At 41.4% G+C, this 21,267-nt stretch overlaps 1 protein-coding gene across 4 annotated transcripts in view; it reads left to right on the top strand.

Annotated features, from left to right (window-relative positions):
• SCMH1 (Scm polycomb group protein homolog 1) overlaps positions 1-21,267 on the top strand; it is a 45,250-nt gene that overhangs the window by 2,127 nt on the left and 21,856 nt on the right. For 3 of the 4 annotated variants that reach the window (XM_032227807.1, XM_032227808.1, XM_032227806.1), the window contains exons 2-7: positions 3,730-3,794; positions 6,999-7,084; positions 10,927-10,995; positions 15,455-15,525; positions 17,248-17,482; positions 20,176-20,264. In XM_032227807.1, the coding sequence (XP_032083698.1) occupies positions 7,060-7,084; positions 10,927-10,995; positions 15,455-15,525; positions 17,248-17,482; positions 20,176-20,264 (489 nt within the window). In that variant the 5' untranslated portion in view covers positions 3,730-3,794; positions 6,999-7,059. Of the gene's footprint in view, positions 1-3,729; positions 3,795-6,998; positions 7,085-10,926; positions 10,996-15,454; positions 15,649-17,247; positions 17,483-20,175; positions 20,265-21,267 lie in introns of those variants that run through there. The other variant, XM_032227809.1, reaches the window with a different exon arrangement.

Below are 21,267 nucleotides of genomic sequence, written 5' to 3'. Positions count from 1 at the left end.
TTCAACTGTCAACTAACCAAAGGGCCTGGGTTAACAAAACACACTAATCTGCAGAAAACTAATCAGCATTACAGGCAGCCAAGCTTAGCATGCTGTATGAATGCAGGCGCTAGTTTGGAACAGAATTGTTTAAACGTGTTGTATGAACTCAGCCATTTTGTTTACAGATGTATGTGCATATGTTTTGGATTGTCATGCAAGCATGCTGTTTTGTTTTGAAGCACCATATCATGGTGGCTTTTTGAAATTTAAACTATGCTGTGTGTTTTTTTCCTGATGCTTAATTTTAAATGTGGCTTACATGTTTGAACTTCAGCCAAAAATATCACTGATCGATGCCAGTATTTTGTTTTAGAAATAGATTGATGTACGAAATAAAGTTTTTAAATTCATCTACATAGAAAGGGGCTTACTTTTCAAAAGCTATTTTAAGTCTGGGGTATGTCTATGGTGAAGAGCTCTATTACAGTAGTCTCTGGTATATTCCCTTCATAGGCTAGATTTAGTAGCCCCTTTGATTTTTAAAACTTGCTTGGCCTTTAATTTGCTCTGTCTTGATGGTTATTCATTCAACTGTAAATGTGGCTTACCTGTCAGGAATAGGGCACATGTAATCTCTCAACGAAAGGATTTGTGTTGGCTAAACATAAATATTAGAAGAGGCCTAAAGGGGTAGCTATTCTTCCTGAGACAATTCCATATTACTGAAATGAAGGCCACACAATTGGATGGACAATCATCCATTTTGTAGTTCAGATGCTTAAAGCTGAAATGCTATTGCATGACTGAACCTTTTTCTGATTTAGTGATGCACAGTGAATATATAGTTAAAGTGCCAAATGTATCTATTAAAAAAAAGGATATAATAAAATTTCAATCTCAGTTGTTTTGCCATTTTGCATAAAGAAGAGATCCCCTTTTTCCTTGCCTGGCCATTTTCCCCCTCAAAATATTCCCGTGACTTTTTCCACTCACTCTAAATAGATTTTTTTTAAAAAATATGAATTATTTGGAAGTACCCGATGTAGCTGCCTTGCTGAAGATAAGGAGGTTTTAATCTGGTTGGCAAATGGATGGGAGATTATCTGGAAAGCTTATGCAGGTTGCCTTAAATTCCATAAGGAGAGATAAATATTTTTTTTTAAATGTGGAACTCCGTCTATCACGCTGTGAAAGAAGAAAATGAACAATTTGTTTTCCAGACCACTAAGCACAGTTCAAAATGAAATTGCTTTAAGAAAGGGCAGTTTAAACAAGACAATGGAAAACCTATCTTTTCATCAAGAAAAGCTGTGATTTTCAGTTGTGGTTTATTTTTCAAAAGAAAAAGCAAATCTTGAACAAGATACAGATTCTGAGATGGAAGACTTACCTTCTGAGCTCAAATATTGGAAGGTAGCTGTGGTTACATTCACTGAAATAAAACTACCTAAAGCCCTTGCTATTAAAATGCCTCTTGTGTCTTATATAATTTAATTTCACTTTGGAAAGCGATATAAAAGTTGATCCCTGGATTAAATGAAACAATGCTGAGGTATCTGTTTCTAGAATTCCGTTTAGACTGAGGTGATTCTGTAGATTTGTGTCTGTTCTGATTGTTTTGTTCTTGAAGTTAAGCTCACAAAATAGTTTACTTGTCCCTGTACAATAAAACCAAAAGTAATGACTCTCTTTAATATAAGAATGTTGAGTGCTCAAAGTTGAATTAACTTGGAATGGGTATTGTGGGAAGTTTAAATCTGAAACATACTATGAAGGAACATTGCAGTGTTGCAAAATTGTCACCTGTGTATACCATTCTCCAGAGGTTTTGAGATTGCACATCCACAGCAGTTTGGCCTGTGGTTAAATTACAGGAATTGTATTTCAAAAAATACGGAAGTCAACAGATTGTCCATCCTTAATGTACATAATTATGCATGCTGCAGAGATTTACTAGAGAGAATTTCTTTCTCATGATATAAGAAGTACTAGACACCAAGTAACCTGGTCTTTTTATACAACGCATTATTCAATAAATTAAGTCATGACAAACGAGGCTTGTTTCTGAAAAGAGATAAAACCATAGAGGGGGGGGGATTGTCTTATGGTTGTTGGCTATAATCATTAATGGGTTCTACACTTGATGGTGAGGAAAACAGCAGAGAAGAATTGGACTGTCTCTTATGCAGAAAAGAAGGCTGGATTAGCTCCGCCAAAAGTCTGGCATTCCTTCCCCATCTCCTGTTTTATGTTCTTGCATTCATGAATAGTTGAAGCATTATTTGAATGACCCCTAAGAATCCTACCTTGATTAAGTGGCACTTAAAGGTACTCAGCTTAAGCCAAGTTAGATGTAACATTTGTCACATAGCTTGAGATAACGTGTGATTGATGATTTTAAAAATAACCTCCAGCTGTTGCATTGGGAAATGGGCTGGGGGTGGGAATTAAATTCTTTGTGGAAAAGAATGATTTCCAAACTACTCACAATAAGAGAAAAGACAGGGAGGCTGTGTGTGTGTGTGTGTGTGTGTGTGTGTGTGTGTGTGTGTGGAGATTACATGTAAACCATGAGTTAGCTCCAACAAATTTAAGCATCTTACTTTAATATATAGTAGATGCTTTTGGGTTCCACCACAAAACCGTGTTCGACTAAAGGGTGCTCGACGAAACCGCGTAGCTGACGTCATCACAGGGCGACAACAGCGCGGAGACAGAAGCACGCTGTAAACGCTAAACCTAAAATTAACCCCTAAACCTAACCCCCCTAAACCTAATCCTAACCCTAAACCTAACCCTTAACCTAACCCTTAACCTAATCCTAACCCTTAACCTAACCCTTATCCTAAACCTAACCCTAAACCTAACCCTTACCTTAACTTGAATCGGCTTGCTTTCAAAGCGCTATTTAAAGCGCCCTTCTTTCTCCGCGCTCGCTGTTGTCGCCGTGTTGATGACGTCAGTGACGCGGTTTAATCGGGCGCGCTTTAGTCGAGCGCGGTTTTGTCGTGCCATGATGCTTTTGTGCCTTCCAGTGTCTTCGCTGATAGTCTGGGAAGACTCAACGTTGCAAACCCAGTATTTAGGTAGACCAAGGCAGTCTCAGAATGGATCCCACTTGATAAAAAGCATCCATGAAAGAGACCTAAAACAAGATGGATCACCAACATCAGCAAGTATTGTGGGCCCAATTGACGAAGGAAAGCCTAGGACCGTATTGGTTGGAAACATGCGGAAGAGGCCTTCATCCTGCAGTGGATGGACAATGGCTAAAATGATGATGATGAGCCTTTTCAGTAGTAGCTCCGACCCTTTGGAACGATCTCCCCGTGGAGATTCGTACCCTCACCACCGTCCAGACCTTCCGCACAGCCCTTAGGACCTGGCTAGCCCGTCAGGCCTGGGGACAAAGATAACTGTCCCCACCCGAATGATGAATGAATGTTGCTTACTATTTTACTTCTATGTATTGTTGTGTCTATTGTCTGTATACCCCCCCCCTTATTTTATGTAAGCCGCCCTGAGTCCCCTCAGGGAAAAGGGCGGCCTATAAGCATTAATAAGCATTAATAAATACCTAAATGATCAGGATATAGGATGATACAGGATTTAGTACTCAGGGCTTCCAAATATGGTTTCTTATCCAGAAAGCAAAGTGAAAAGGAGAATAAATTGAATTGGTAAAAGTGAGACTTAACACTTTCCATTAATTGTGAATTATCTTTCCCTTTTATCTCCACGTCACAGGAAGTGGGTGTGGCTTCTCCTCCTAAGACTGGTCATTTGCAATGTTGCTGAAGGCTGCCTATCTGGTTGGTATATATATTTTGATGGATTTTCCTGAGATGCTTCAGATGTTGCAAAATCCTTCCATTTTCTGTCATATTTAGAGATGAAATATCTTGGCAGGTCTATCACTTTAAAGTCTTGTGACCTTCTGCAAAGACCTTCTAACTGATAAATCAGTTAAGATTATTTTGTGATTGCATTTTTTAAATCAGCAAAGCTATCTCTTTTATTATTATTATTATCAGCCTACCTTTTTTTTGATGTACAACTCAAGGTGGCAGACTCCTTTCTCCTATTTCCTCCACAACAATCCTGTGCAGTGGGTTTGTTTGAGAGAGAATGACTGGCCACCCAGCTGATTTTCATACTCAAAGCAGGATTAGAACTCACAGTCTCCCAGTTTCTAGTCTGATATCTTAACCACAAGACCAAACTGGCTCTCTTAAAACCAGGCAGTTACAATAAATACGTTTTAATGCCAATTTCTATTTATGTACTTAGAAAATATAATTGCCAGTCTTTCCCTGAGGTCAGAGCAGCTTACAAGAAACAGGGAAAAGTGTATTAACACAATAAACAAATGTAACAAATGTAAAACACAAGTTAAAACAGCATTTCATAAATACATTTCAAAGCTATGTTGTTATTTGATCGAGGCCCACTTTGAAGTGCTGAAATATGTATGTATGTATGTATGTATGTATGTATGTATGTATGTATGTATGTATGTCCAGATGAAGTAATGGGTTCGTTCTCTCTTGATTTTTCTAATGCTCAACAATATATATATATATATATATATATACATACATACATACATACATACATACATACATACATACATACATACATACATATATATATATATATATATATATATATATATATATAATATTTTTAGAATGTTTAGTGAGTATTTGATATTCAGATATGAAGGAGATGCTTTTTTTCTTCCTCTCAGACCAAGGCAAAGTTTTAAGATGTGTTTTACCCCACCTCCCCCACCCTCTTTCTATTCTTGATCTGCAAGAATTTGTGCAGACAAGGGAACATCTCCTAATTAGAATTCACAGCTTTTACTTCCCCGGTTATTTCTAATCTGAAAATGGTTAACAACTTTAGTGTCTTCCAGGGATCAGAATAAATTGAATTCTCACACTTTCTTGGAGGTTACTCACTCCCTCTATCTCTCCACTGCTGTATTCTTTCAAAAAGTTGGCTCCTGTTCTGTTTTTGCTCTTGGATCTACAAGAGCAAAACAATCCAGAAATCTGTTCAGTCTGTGTGGTTTTCCCCCTCGCCCTCTGACACTGATAGGCCTCTGCGACTGTGCGAGCATGTTAGTCTTCTCCCATTCAGAATAATATGTATACACAGGCAAACTCAGCTTCTCTACTATTGGAGCCTCTGACTCTGCGCCAGAAATTACAGGAGGCTCCTAGTTCTTTGTGATAACTGTATCTAGGGAACCGTTGTACTGATTAATGAATTGCTGGAACTATTCGCTTGTTGTCCCGTTGAGGACTTTGTGAGCAGACATAAAGCAGGGCTTCCCCTAACGTGGTGTTGGTATTGACAGCGAGACAAGAGAGGGTCAGAGAGATGGTCTTTCCAAGCGCACCCAATAATTGCTCTAGTGGAATTTATGAAAGCTCATTAGCCCTGGATCTTGTCCGTGATCTCATTCTTTAACATCGACAGTGGGAAGGGAGCCAAGCTTGTTTTCTCTTCTTAGAGTGTATAGTCATCTTCTGCTGAGTAAGATCCTTCCTGCCATCTTCCCAACAGTCGTCCCCCCCCCCCCTCTGTCCTTGCAGAAGCTATAGCCAAGAGACTTTTAGTAGCCAGGAAAATTACATTTGCTCCCTGCCTCGTGGCATGTCTGTTAGCTCCAGGCTTCACCGGGCTGCTGGCCAGAAGTGTCTTAGCCTGATCTAGGATTCCCGTTTTCCTTGCTATTTTGCAATTTTAGGAGGAGGCCAGCCATCGGGAAGAAGTCTGCATTGGGAGCAACTCAGAAGAAGGGCTTGCTAGGCATTCCTTGAAGTTCCCCGGGAATATGGGATAGTCATACATATAAATCCTTGGTTATTTTCCAAAAGGTTTTTAATAGAATCTTCCTGGGCACATGTGCCCGGAAAAGTCTTTTGAACTTAGTGAGCATCTTTTTGGTAACAGAACAAAAGGATTCTGTTCTGGTCCTTAAAAGTCCTATAAAGGAAAATCTAATTGAGTTGCAAAGATTTTAAAAGTGTACATTAAAACATAATAATCAAATTAAGGTGCTAGGCATCAAAACAAAAATATCTTAATTTTTTGCATAAGACATCCAAACATGTATGTTTCAGATCAAAAGGCATTCCAGAGTTGAGGTTATGCACAGTCTGCATAACCGTGATGGCGAATCTATGGCACGCTTGCCACGGTTGGCACGCAGAGCCCTCTGCAGGCACACGAGCCATCGCCCAGTTCAGCAGCACTGCGCCTGCTCACACGCCTCCCACGAGGCAGCTGATTTTTGAGTCACCGCGCATGTGGGAGACATGTGCATGGGGGTGTGAGGGGGTCACATATGCATGCATGGGGGGAGCGCCCCCCCCGTGTCCAATATTTGGTCCCAAGAGGCTTCTGGGAGGCCTGCTAGGCCCAAAATGGGCCAGCGGGGGAGGCGGGTCATACATAGGAGCACGGGGGGCATGTGTGCATGCACAGAGGGAGTACGGGGGGTGTCACGCACGCATTGCATTATGGGCTTGAGCACACACACACACGCTGTTACGCACCCACGCAATGACAAAAGAGTTAGCCATCACTGCCATAGTCTATTATGGAAGTATGATTGATAATCACCTGTTGGCTTCTAGTGAGGTCATAGATTGCATGTACTACGGTATGAGGCTGACAAACAGGATTCTCAGCCATTTGACAGTAGGGGGGGTGTGTGAAATGGATTTTTTAAAAAAATCTATGAATGATAAACCTCTTACTTTAAAGGGAGAGCAATACCAAAGCAGCTAAAGCAGTGTCCCCTGCAAAAAAAACCAAAATGGAATAGTGACAAAATAGTTGATTTCATTCATAAGCCCCGGAGCCAAAATACAGATCTTTGCAAAGAATATTTGGTTTGAAGTTTGGGATTAAAGAGGACTTTGATTTGCAGTAGAGCTGCTTAAAATTCTTGACCACTTCTTATGACAGTTTTGTGTGTGTTTTCTTTTTACTTCCAGTCCTCTTCAGATTGGTAAACCTAAGCCAGTTGCAGAGTGAGGCCCTGTATCAGGCAATATAATGCGGAAGCCCAGCCCTCAGAAAGGTAAGTCATAGCATTCGGTTTGCTAATCGCTTCAATAAAATGACCTGAGACATGGATAAGGCCATTGGTGAAGGGAGTGTAGGCTGTTAAGCAAACATCCAGACAATTGGGCTACTTTAAATATCAGCAAGCTAGAAAATCACTTCAAGTTTATTTTTATCCCTTTCTTCTTTCCTGTTTCTTTGGTTGGATTGTGGTTGTTTCTGAGCAGAGGTGGCGCAGTGGTTAGGGTGCAGTACTGCAGGCCACTTCAGCTGACTGTTATCTGCAGTTCAGCGGTTCTAATCTCACCGGCTCAGGGTTGACTCAGCCTTCCATCCTTCCGAGGTGGGTGAAATGAGGACCCAGACTGTGGGGGCGATATGCTGACTCTGTAAACCGCTTAGAGAGGGCTGAAAGCCCTATGAAGTGGTATATAAGTCTAACTGCTATTGCTATTGCTATCCTTTTTATCTCCATTGCCTGCCTACCTATCTGCTAAGGCTCTTTTAGACAAATCTAATTCCTGCAATAAATATGTTTGTTGGCCGCATTAAAGGCAAGGAGCTGTTCTCAAGTAAAACAGTGTAGGATTTTTATCTTTATTGTGAAAACTCTTCTGATAAGAACAATGAGCCTTCCCTAGATTAAATCACGTCCGTCTAATCCAATGGTAGTCAACCCAGTCCCTACCGCCCACTAGTGGGCGTTCCAGCTTTCATGGGGGGGCGGTAGGGGTTTGCTATAACTCTGCTTTATAAATTTTATAAAGTAAAGTTACTTCCCTACTTTATAAATCACCATTAATATGGAACCGGTGGGCGGTTAGAAAATTTTACTACTAACAGAGATACAAAAGTGGGTGGTAGGTATAAAAAGGTTGACTACCCCTGGTCTAATCCTTCATTCTTTCTCACCACGGTTCTCTACTTCAGGGTGTTGAACTCGATTTCATTGAGGGCCATATCAGGGTTATGTTTCACCTCGGGGGGGGGGGGTGTTGGAGGCCATAGCCAGGGTGGGCGTGGCCAGTTTGACATCACTCATATCGGAGGGGGCACCTGTAGCGGCCGGAGGCCATCCGCCCCCGAAGTAATGCGCGAACGCTGCGGTGCGTGCTCTCCCATTTGCGAACCAGTAGGGAAGGTAAACGAATCCCACCACTGTGTATAAACTAGTACTAAAGATCAGTGCTGTAATGAATGCTCTGCTAGTGATGCTGACAACTCACTTATTTTGCCTAGGATGTGTAGTGGCTGGCAGCCTTTTGGATTTCATCCCTGCAAACTCCCTACCTTCCTGCTCATCAGTGGCGGATTTTTTTGTTTTACCTCTCGTGACATTTTAAAGACGTTCCTAGCTTCCCATTCTGTGAACAGGCTGAAGGGAGCTCTTTTGAGCCCATACTGCCTCTTTGGCACCATATGCTTATCATCCCAGCATGGGGCAAGCCAGTACTGTGTTGGCAGATGCCTCCTTGCCTTTTAATGAGGCATGAAACCAACCGCCAGGCTACCTCCCAGTATTTTCCTCTAGCGGCTGCAATCTTTTCTTCTCCGAGAGAAATTATGCTTGGGTTTTGTGGCATATGCACGCCAGGCAGGTTTTTCTTAAAACTCTGTTTACTGCTCTCTTTTGCCTCCACCTCCTCCTCCTCCTCCTCTTCTCCCACACAACTAATCATCTTTGGAAGGAAAGAAGAGTTTCTGATCAAAACCAAGATTTTTGTTTGTTTGTTTGTTTGTGTAGCTTTCTGCTAAATTTATCCAGAATAAAAGAAGAGGAGATTGTAGTGAAGAGCCCAGGTTCCGCTCTCCACCGTCCTCTTCATTTACTACAGAAAGTAGGATGGCTTTTGGAACAAATTCCCATGCCTGATTTATGCTGCTCGCTGCTTCTCCGCTTTTAACTTCCTCCTGCTTTGAATTGCTTTTGTGCCTCTGATGGCTCCTCCCACAGGATTGGTAACCCCCTCCCACTCTGCCTTGCCCCTTAAAATGAGAGCGCCTGGGGAGGAAAGGAGCAATCCAGGTGAGCCTGCGGAGAAGCCGCTGCAGCCCTGGATAGTAAAGTTGCTGCTTGATTAGTTGAGACAGAGCCCGGCCTCCATGGATGTAAACCTCCTGCTCAGTTTATCATCATTTTCACAGACCACAAACCTTTCAGCTGAAAGTGCTGCTGTGGTCTCTGGTTATGACTACTATATAATTCAGAACTAGCACCTGTGTTTTTAACCCAGGCAGCTCGTTCTCCATGTGTGCATCTCTCTCGAAAGCCATAGGAGGATAGACAAGGTTTCTCGTTGTTACAGGAGTCGTTGGTTTGGGGTTTTTTTTGGCAGCTGCTTCTCTTTTCTCACTTTAGAACATCTGTCCTCATCAGGGTTTGTTTCTCTCAAAATCCGTGACAGCTGCAAATACAGTTTCACCTTTCCGAAAGCCAGGAAATCGTTTGCTGCAGCCAATAGGCCAATAGTTCCCAAACAATGTCTAGAGGGAGTATTAGAATTTTCAGATGGAAACCCCAAGGTCTTGTGAAACGCCGTTTGGCACTTAATTGAAAATGAATAAATGTGTTTTAATTTCATTACGGAGGCCTGTAGACCAAGGATGCCATGATGTCTAGGCATTAGATTGCTGACTCCTGGATTTGGCAGCCTAACCCTAACCCATAGGGTGGGGGGTGAGTGATACATTTGCAAAATATCAGACACAGTATTACAATGAAGACCTCACCTCTTTAGCCCATATGACAACCTCTTCTCTCTCCCTCCCTCCCTCCCTCCCTCCCTCCCTCCCTCCCTCTCTCTCTCTCTCTCCTCTCTCTCTTACACACCTCTCTCACACCTCTCCCTCCTTTCTCCCTCGCTCTCTCTCCCTCTCTCACCTTCTCTCCCCCCCTTCTCTCTCCCTCTCTCTCACCTTCTCTCTCTCTCATCTCCCCCCCCCTCTCTCCGTCTCTCTCACATGAACACAAGCAGTGGAATTTATGCCACGATTCTGTGCCACCGCCCTGCAAATTTATCCACACACTCTTGGACACTTCTGTCTTGTGGCAGCGCTTGAGAGTTTCAGAAGATGATGTGCCCTCCCCCTCAAATGAAACAAACAAAATGTTAAACAGTTAATGACATTGATGCAGTTACTTACCAAGCACACTTAAGTTATATCAGAGTAACCAAAATATCTTTACAATCCCCAAGGCATGTCCCAACTTTTCAGCACCCCTAACGTTTGGAAATTGAAAGTTGGAAAAATTTGAGGCTCCCTCCGCCTGCAAAAAGGGACAAAGGTTAAAAGGGACTGCACTAGACAGCTCTGAGAGATAGGTCTACAACCACTTGAAACAGGCACCACAAATACCATACAGAGACCAGCACACACACACTCTGCTAGAAAGAAATTCCCTGAGGGTGGGCTCCAGTACAAGTCCGAAAGCTCGGAAGACAAAACCTCCTGTCCTGGTGACTGACCCAGATTTAATTCTGCGGGTCTACTGGTTCACCAGTGTAGTTGCTCAGTCATTTCTCTGTTCATTTCCTTTCCACTATTAGGACTATTGTGTATAAGATAGCCAGGCTTACACATTGTTTAAATAAAAAAATTACATAAACCAGAACAGGTAATCTGAAGAAATACAGGTATTGTATCCTTTTTCCCTTGGATTGAAGGCAAAAAGAAGTTGACTTGAGTTGCTTAATAGAAGAAAGATGGCTGACAACGAAGGTTAAAGATGCTCTGAATTTGTCCAAGCTCTAGTGGGCAATATGTTGCATATTTGCTTCGGTGGGAAAAAAAAGTGATAATACTGTAATGTGATTAATGTGGTGTTATTTTCTTTTTACTCACTTTTAATGATCTTAGCAATAGATTGGAAAGATGGCAAAAAGCACAAGTATGGACGTCTGTCTGAACCCCCTTCTCAGTATCAAGGTATGGACGTTTCTGTCTTCTTTTTTTCTTCGTTGGAGAATTAGGATGTAATTCTTCAGAAAAGGGAATGACAAATAGATGAAACGATCCTATTCAAAGTGTCCACGAAGCTGCCTTATACTAAAGTCACTTAATTTGATTAATTAAAATTAACTCTTGCTCCAGAGCTTCAAGCAGAGGCTTTGCAGAGGCTCTTTTAAATGAGTTCAGGAAAAGATGCCGGAGACCTCTGAGACTTTATAGAACAGAGGCTTTTACTTGAAGAATCTCAGTCTCTGTGCTGATTAAGAAATCATAATCAGAGGCGTCTGTTCTGGGCAAGCAGTTTGCAAAAATGCAATTTGTGATGTGCAATAAAGATGCATATAGCTAATGAGTGCAATAGCCCTGATGGACACAGAACTTTATCTATCTGTTTGTCTGTCTGTCTATCTATCTATCTAACTGTCTGTATATCTATCTATCTATATCTATATCTATCTATCTATCTATCTATCTATCTATCTATATATCTATCTATCTATATATCTATCTATCTATATATATATATATACTTAAAGTCACAACCCCTGGTATGCCCAAGTATGGGAGGAAGGTCACACTTCCACTCTCTGTCATTAGGCTCGTCACAAGAGTCCATCCAGACAGAAACCCAATATTTTTTACTGTTGCCTTTTTTGTTACATTTGTTATATTTATGCTGATAAATAAATAAAGGGAGACTAGTATAGATCTATTTCAAGCTATTTAGCTCTCATCAGCTAGCCATACCCAAGTTTGGGAATCGAACCTGTGCTCTATTGCCTCCCAGGCAGGGAGTTAACCATTTGAGCTACAGAGAACGACTCCTTATCAGCCAGCCAGGGTGGGAGGTATATACTTAAAGTCACAACCCCTGGTATGCCCAAGTATGGGAGGAAGGTCACACTTCCACTCTCTGTCATTAGGCTCGTCACAAGAGTCCATCCAGACAGAAACCCAATATTTTTTACTGTTGCCTTTTTTGTTACATTTGTTATATTTATGCTGATAAATAAATAAAGGGAGACTAGTATAGATCTATTTCAAGCTATTTAGCTCTCATCAGCTAGCCATACCCAAGTTTGGGAATCGAACCTGTGCTCTATTGCCTCCCAGGCAGGGAGTTAACCATTTGAGCTACAGAGAACGACTCCTTTATCAGCCAGCCAGGGTGGGAGGTATATACTTAAAGTCACAACCCCTGGTATGCCCAAGTATGGGAGGAAGGTCACACTTCCACTCTCTGTCATTAGGCTCGTCACAAGAGTCCATCCAGACAGAAACCCAATATTTTTTACTGTTGCCTTTTTTGTTACATTTGTTATATTTATGCTGATAAATAAATAAAGGGAGACTAGTATAGATCTATTTCAAGCTATTTAGCTCTCATCAAGGAGTCGTTCTCTGTAGCTCAAATGGTTAACTCCCTGCCTGGGAGGCAATAGAGCACAGGTTCGATTCCCAAACTTGGGTATGGCTAGCTGATGAGAGCTAAATAGCTTGAAATAGATCTATACTAGTCTCCCTTTATTTATTTATCAGCATAAATATAACATATATATATATCAATGTGTGTGTGTGTGTGTGTTCCATCATAACTCTGGTATGTCTCAAGCAATTTCAACCAAACTTGGTACACAGATGACTTGCTCTCTGGAAACAAATACTGTGGGGGGTAAGATACCCCTAACACCCCTCAGGGTGGGTTCTTGACGGATGGCCTTTTTCTCACTATTAGCCCATGATGTCTAACTGAAACCTTTATGCCAGGGCCACTTTACTACCAATATCTAATATTTGGGACACAACAGTAGGGAAGAAAATTGCCTTTTTATTTTGTTTACTGTGGAGACATGATTATTAGGCTGGGTATGCTTATTTAATTGGCTTGTATATGTTATATATGTATGCGTGTGCTGTTTATGTGAGTTTGTTTGTATCTTTTCTTTTGAGTTAATTTTGCTGCATTCCCATAGTATGAGCCATATGGAGCTGGCAATATGAGCAAGCCCTTAGAGAAAAGAGGGCAGGTTGCCACTGAAAACAGTTGGATGCTTATCAAAATGTAACGAAGCTAATTGTTGCATGAAAAACTATAAAAACAAATGATGTTTTGTTAATTCTCTTATAAGCTGAAAACCTTTTTTTTTTGCTATATTAAAAGGTAATTATTAAAGAGTGACGTTCTCTGCTTGAGATGGCTATTGTTAAAAGGAACAATACTTGACTTTTCATACTGGCTCAGCTTATACACCATAGTAAACACTAAATCAAAGAATCAAACATAATAGGATTATCCATAGAATAACCTATGTCCAATCAAATAAATCATGTTAGGGTTTGATGTGATGGTCTGGATCACAAAATACCTAAACTAGCCAACCTCTTTTTATCTTAGTTTAGCATAAGGTTATGCAACCTTTTTGATTCTATGTCCCTTTACAAAATCATTTCTAGACTCTGCACATGTTGTTGCCTTCTTGTTATGCACAACCAGTGGTGGGTTTCAAAAATTTTTAGAACCTCTTCTGTAGGTGTGGCTTGCTTTGTGGGAGTGGCTTGTCGGCCATGTGACTGGGTGGGCGTGGCCAACTTGTAAAATGTGGTGAAACTCACTTAACAATGTTCTTGCTTAGCAACCAAAATGTTGGCTCAGAAACTCTGGCATTTGAAGCACGCAAATCTTAAAGCTATCAAGTTACAAGATCCTTGCACCCCTAACCCTTAAAAAAAAAACCAGGGGTGTTCACACTTGACAGCTTTAAGACTTGTGGACTTCAACTCCCAGAATTCCTCCTCTCGCTCTTCATCTTGATGATGTGAGGACGGGCAGGGGGGGAGCTGGAACCGGTTCTAAACGGCACTGTAGATTTGTGGAACCTCTTCTATGGAAGAGGTTAGAACTGGCAGGAACCCACCCCTGTGCACAACCCATACTCAAGATTGACTATTGCTATATACAAATCATGATTTAATAATCACATTAATCTTAACTCAAAGCAGCCAGAAGTCACATGAACTGAGATTATATGATCAAGGATAAGACAATATACTATATATAATATTATAATAATAATATAATAAATATTTATATTCAACTAAGACAATCGTATAAGTTTATATGATCTAAGATAAGACAACCATTTCTCTGAAATGGTTAGAGTTTCCTGCTTAAACGGGGGGGGGGGGGGTGGGATTAGAAAACCTCCAAGGTACCTTGGAATAACTCTGTTATTCTGTTAAAAATAACCGTCTTTGGCCAGACTGAAAATCTTGTAGAACTCTGGTGCATGACATCATCACAATCATATCTGGCTTCTAATGTCAGCATCCTGTGTCTGAATCAAATGTCTCTCTAAAGTTTTTAGTCACATCATTGGAAAATGCTGACCTAGCATGTTTTGTGAATACAGTAGCTGTGTTGTGCTGAGACTCAACTCTGCAACCTTAACAGTTTCCTTTCATTCGCATATTAAGTAGGCCAATTCATTTTAAGAATACAGTGTACAACGTTTGGAGGAATATTACTATATTCTTTGCCTACCAATAAAAAACAGAACTACCTATTTTAGATAATTTGAGAATATTTCCAAAATGTCAGGTTTGTGTTTTCTCCTTTTCCAATTCATGATACCCACTATCCTGACACCAGTACTATAAACATATCCCTGAGAATGATGAGCCAAGAGAAATCTTGTTATAATGATAGAAAAAATGTAGAAAATTCAATACGTTGAAGTAGACATTAGAGAAGGGAAGTTGATTCACAGCTTCCATTTACGTTGCCATGTCTCAAACATCGTAACATCTAATTCAACCCTAACAGTCCCGTCTTGAATTCTTTGTTTGAATGAGGAAGCTGCTTGTGGCAGAAACACCTTTACTTCTGATAATTTACAAGCTGCTTTTGGGAGACTTGTTAGCTAAGAGTGAGATGGAATGTTAAAAAGTAAGCAACCATCTCTTTAATAACGGGCAATAATACCGGGATTCCAAAGGCATGGAGAACACCTTGTGAAGAATAAAGGAAGAAGAATATAAAAGCACATATTCTGATTCCACTGCAAAAGAAAACTCCACTTGCTAGAATAAACAAAGTGCTGAGAGTCCCTGGGAAAATGAAACTGGAGCAGGCTATAAGGGCAGCACATAAAGTAAAAGCTAAATTAGATTTAAGCTTTGGCTAAGTTAAACTTTCTCCTCCTGGGCTGATCCTTTTATGACTAATGCCCCAGGTAATTTATCATGTCTCAGATCTCCATATAGACCCAGAATTGTTGAAAAAGAGTTGACTTTTTTTTCCCCCCTGCGAGCAGGCCAAAAGGGCCCTCGGCAACCAGCCGAGCGACAAACTGTTTATTAAAGACCGAGCGGCTTTTTCAAGCGTGCCTCCAAACCTTTTGTCACAGCCAACCTCTGTTCTCCCTCTTCTCTTCAGGTCATTTTGCCTGGGATAAATACTTGAAAGAGACATGTTCCATCCCAGCTCCTGCCCATTGCTTCAAGCAGGTAATGGAGCATTCCATGTTCTAAAAGAGTTGGGATGAAGGGGTCTGCTTCTAGTCCGCTCCTATACAAGTATGGAATAGACTCCTCTGCCTTCTGTTGGTGGGAGAAGAACAAACAAAGCAGGTACCCGGTTGTAAATTCTATACTAGAACAGAACTGAAAAAAAAAGGGTGCACTATGAGTTCTAGAGTTGATGAAATAGCTCAGGAACCTTAGTTCGCAGGTATCACTGATTGAATATGGGCTGCATTGTAGCTAAGGGTGCAGGGGTTCTCGACTTACGACCACCCAGTTGGGACCAGAATTTCCGTTGCCAACCCAAAGGCCGACTCATGCTCAATTTTACAGTCTTTTTGCCATGCTTGTTAACTGAATCACGGCAGTTGTTAAGTGAATTGTATAGCCGCTAAAAATGAATCCAGCTTCCACCCTTGACTTCGCTCGTTGGAAGCCAGCCGGGGAAGGTTGCAAATGGCGTGTACAAGACTTCAGGACACTGTAACCATTTAAACATATGCTGGTTGCTACCCCCACCTACCCACCCTGAATTTTGACCCTGGGTGTGCTGCAGTGATTGCAAGTGTGGGAGGAAGTTATGTCACTTTTTCACTGCTGTTGTAACTTCAAAATGGTCCCTAAACAAATGGTTGTAAGTCGGGGACTACCTGCACGTCCAGCTAAGACATTTCCTTTGTTTTTCTTACAAAATAACTCCAGGAAAAGGGAATTCGTTCACTATTGCTTCCTGCTTGCTGACCTCTCCCTCCCCTCTTTTTCCACACTGCTTTTACTTCTTTTTAACATTGGAATCTGTTAGAGGGAAAGAGACAGGGGGAAAAAAAAAACACTGACAATGTGACGAACTAGCCTGGAAGGACCTAGACCGTTGCCTACGCATTCATAATACGTTATGATTGTTTTAGACTTGATGTAAATAATTGCTTTAGACTAAATGCTAATTAAACAGGATTATTGTCATAATATCTAAGCTCAGATGTGACCTGCTGGGTATTGTGTTTGACTAGAATTTTAAAATAAAAGCCACTTTTACGTAGATGGAATGCACTGTAGTCACCGGAGGGAATAATTGCCACAAAAAAAAAAAAAAAGTCAATGTGCAATTCTTAACATAGCCCATTGTTTTAATATCGTTTTACAAAGTGAAAGTACGAGAAGCAAAGATTTTGGGGTACCGCGGAAGTGTCAGATGTAACATGCTTGTAAAGGCACTGGGTGTAATTCCTAGCATATTTGGGTTCAATGGGATCAAAGCAGGCCACATTGTGGGAATTGGGTGAACGGTCTGTCTGACTTGCATAAGGCAGCTTACCATGACCTCACGAGTGTTTAATGAAGAAGGTAAGCATGGAACTGGTTTAGTAGTAATAAAGTGGGGCCGTTTGGTTGGAGTATGAAATTCTGCCTGTTTTACCTCAAAAGATACCGAAGAACAAAAGGAAGGAGAAAAGTTTAGAGTTTAATGTCTTCAGTTCAAGAGAATTGATTTTCCATTGATGGCTGGATTCTCCTCTCTTCCCCCTGCTCTTTATCCTGTTAATTTCTCTTTGCATACTGACTGTGAATCACAGTCCCAAAAGCTTTATGGATGTTCAGATGCCAGGGACAATGTAGGGAATGGGGAGGAAGGGAGAGGAGTTTGGGGAGGACATAAAATGGACTGCCTGAAGGATGAAGTGTGACCCAAAGCCTTGTTCTCCTCAGTCTTATGCCCCACCCAGCAATGAATTCAAGATCAGCATGAAGTTAGAAGCCCAAGACCCCAGAAACACCACGTCAACTTGTATTGCCGCTGTGGTGGGGCTGACGGGTGCCCGTCTCCGATTGCGTCTCGATGGCAGTGACAACAAGAACGACTTCTGGCGTCTGGTAGATTCCACAGAAATTCAGCCTATTGGCAACTGTGAAAAAAATGGCGGGATGCTACAGCCTCCTTTAGGTGAGTTCAAGTCTCCTTTGGCCATAAAAGAGGATTACTGCTTTCATCAATACCAGGAAATGGTATCCCTGGCAGATGATGTTTTTACAAATAGGATGTTCTCGACAGACTTGAACATTGGGTGCTATCTAACACAATGAATCTCAATGGTGAAAGAAGTAAAGGTCTACATTTAGGCAAGAAAAAACAAAATGCACAGGTACAGTATAGGTGGTACTTTGCTCAATAGTAGTAATTGTGAAAGGAGTCTTGGAGTCCTAGTGGGCAACCATTTAAATAGGAGCCAGCCGTGTGCAGCAGCTGCCAAAAAAGCCAACACAGTTCTAGGCTGCATAAACAGAGGGATAGAATCAAGATCACATGCAGTGTTAATACCAATTTATAAGGCCTTAGTAAGCCACACTTGGAATACTTCATCCAGTTTTGGTCGCCATGATGTAAAAAAGAAGTGGAGACTCTAGAAAGAGTGCAGAGAAGAGCAACAAAGATGATTAAGGGACTGGAGGCTAAAACATTTAAAGAACGGTTGCTGGAACTGGGTATTTTTAGTTTAATGAAAAGAAGGACTTGTAATATACTGCCCCATAGTGATTTACAGCACTCTCTAGGTGGTTTACATCATAGAAGCATTATTTGCATATTGGCCCCAACAATCTGGCTCCTCATTTTACTGACCTTGGAAGGATGGAAGGCTATGTCAACCTTGAACCACATCAGGACCTAACCCCAGGCTGTGGACAGAGTTTGCCTGCAATACTGCCCTTTAACTGCTGCGCCACACTACATTTTGGTAGTGTGAAAGATAGCTATTCTCCAAAGCACCAGAAGTCAGGATAAGAAGCAACAGATGGAAGGAAACTAATCAAGGAGAGGAGCAACCTAGAACTAAGGAGAAATTTCCTGGCAGTTAGAACAATTAATCAGTGGAACAACTTGCCTCCAGAAGTTGTGAATGCTCCAACACTGGATGTTTAAAAGAAGAGATTAGACAAACATTTGTCTGAAATGGCATAGGGTTTCCTGCCAAAGCAGGGGGTTGGACTAGAAGACCTCCAAGGTCCCTTCCAACTCTTCTATTCTAAATATGGTGTTTGCTAATCCAGGAGGCCTCTTGTTTTAATAATTGCCTTTTTGTTGTGGTTAGTGTTGGTAGAGGAAGTCCCATCTCTTTTATATAAATCACTCACTGTTTTCAGAAAAGCTCCTCTCCTCCTCTGCTAATGCTGAAGAGGAGAAAAATCCCTCATGACTTCAATAAACCACAAGCACCTGGTGCTCTTGCCATATCTAACAGAAGACTCCTGAAAATGAAGAGTCTTGCTTTGTCTTCCTGAAAAGCACATTCTGTTATGGATTCCTAAATTTACTGAGGTTAATTCTGCTTTCCTCTTTGCTGTCCATGGTGGATTCCAAGGAATTACTTCCCAAGTTGTAAGCAAGTCAGCTCATGCTAGCAATAAATAGCACTAGTACTTAGACTTATATACTGCTTCACAGTGCTTCACAGCCCTCTCTAAGCAGTTTACAGAGTCAGCCTATGGCCCCCAAGAATTTGGATCCTCAGATAGATACTAGCTGAGGACTGCTTAGCCATCTCAAGGATTTTCTTTTGTTTACTGCAGAAGTCTTCAAACTTGACAACTTTAAGATTTGTGGACTTCAACTCCCAGAATTCTCCAGCCAGCATTGCCACAAGTCTTAAAGTTGGCAAGTTTGGGGACCTCTGTATTGACTGCAAAAGATCTAAGTCTGGTTGTTCTTATGTCATGTTGTCCTTATCACAGGTAACTAGGATAGCAGCTAGTCTGAAAGTCGGTGTCAGCTTCTGCTTTGCTATCGCTTCAGCTGCCATGAAACGGGGAGGGAGGGCATGGTATTTGGGAGGGGTTACTCATTGTGCTGGAGGAATGTTCTGGAGTTCACCGGCTGATCAGACTACGCATGCGTGGGTGTTTCCCGCCAGGACTAACGGCACTGACATTCCATCTTCGTGATGCCTTTTGAAGTTATCTCACACCTGACACTTGGAAGACTTATGATTGGACTGGGACTATGATGCCAAGGGGTGGGGAATGGGCTATTTTATATATCAATTGCTTTCGCGCCTAATTAATCAGACTTCACTACGCTTTGCCTTTTAACCATTCTTAATTAGTAAAAGTACACTTGATTTTCCACACATGGAGTCCGGTGGTCTTTCTTTCCTAGTTAATTAATGGAGAGGAGCTGACAGTCGGTTTAAACTAAATTTAAATATTTTGGAGGCTTTTGATCCAGTGTAGCTCCTGAGATGCATAAGTGATTGTTCCTTGAACATTTGTTGACTTACTGGTCAGGAAGTGTTGTTTTTTTTTTTTTAATGATTCTTACTGTTTATCTGAGCTAGGTGGTGTTATTGGAATCGGTGGTAAAATATGTTAAAATTAAAGGGTGGTAATCATTCTGTTTTATTGAACTACATCAGCACCACTTCCTTTGGCTCCCTTTGTTTACTGCCATTACAATGATGAGCTTTCCATTTTGCACTGAAGATTTCTTGTCAGGATCATTCCATTCTGTTTCTGTAAATTCTGCACTTCCTTTACACTTTCACAGATTAATGCACTGTGGAAATATTTACTAAACATTAAGGAACACTGCTGGGATGTTCTCCATTGCAGCTACTGTTTTAACAATCTCCATCTCTGCTTCAGGTTTTCGTCTGAATGCTTCCTCTTGGCCTATGTTTCTTCTGAAGACTCTGAACGGAGCAGAAATGGCTCCCATTCGGATTTTCCATAAGGTATTGTACCATGCAGCCTTTCTGATCCCTGAAACCACATGGTTCCATTTGTTGTGATAAATAAGTCTGGCTAATTCTGCTGGATATGCCACTTCTTGGGAAAAAATATATCTACCAGCCAAGGAACGTATAAAAACAGAACGGATAACAACCCATTACATAAAAAATACCAAGTCAAGGCCCCTAAAAAAATTTCCACTAGCGTTTAATTAAACGGCCCCCACATGGCAGCTCTGTTAGCCCCCTGGTCCAGTGCTTCTGGAAGACTGACCGGTTGTCCGTATTTGGTAGGAGGCTGTTCCCCAGGACAAGTGCCATGGTAGAGAAGACATGTCCAGTCTGATGGGACAGGCAGAAACCATCAGGGAGAAGCAGTCCTGCAAGTAACTGGGCCCTAAGTTTCTTACTTTATGTACAATCAGCATCTTGAATTGTATTTGGACATCTGCTGGGATTTCTGGATGAGATGCTGTGAGTAATATCTGTAGGCTGAAGAGATAAATTTTGGGAGAACTGATTTCTATAGGCAATAAAATGGAATCAAGTTAAGTTGGGATTCATTCTGTGTGAATGTGTTAAGATTAAAGGCTAACAAGAGAGAAAGCTGAATATAGAAAAAATCAATTTAAGGCTTAAGGTGGGTGCAAGAGATACACTTGAGAAAAGAATAGCTACCAGACAATTGAGATCTAAAGGGACACGGAAGCTCAGTGGCTAAGACACTGAGCTTGTTGATCAGAAAGGTTGGCAGTTTGGCGGTTCAAATCCCTAGCGCCGCATGACAGAGCGAGCTCCCGTTGCTTGTCTCAGCTTCTGCCAACCTAGCAGTTCGAAAGCACGTAAAAAATGCAAGTAGAAAAATAGGAACCACCTTTGGTGGGAAGGCAACAGTGTTCCGTACACCTTTGGCGTTTAGTCATGCCAGCCACATGACCACGGAGATGTCTTCAGACAGTGCTGGCTCTTTGGCTTTGAAACGGAACTGATCACCGCCCCCTAGAGT

This window comes from Thamnophis elegans, chromosome 12 (genome assembly GCF_009769535.1).
Source record: "Thamnophis elegans isolate rThaEle1 chromosome 12, rThaEle1.pri, whole genome shotgun sequence".
Taxonomy (NCBI): domain Eukaryota; kingdom Metazoa; phylum Chordata; class Lepidosauria; order Squamata; family Colubridae; genus Thamnophis; species Thamnophis elegans.
The sequence above is the reverse complement of the archived record's forward strand: the minus strand, read 5'-3'. Positions and strand labels throughout refer to the sequence as shown.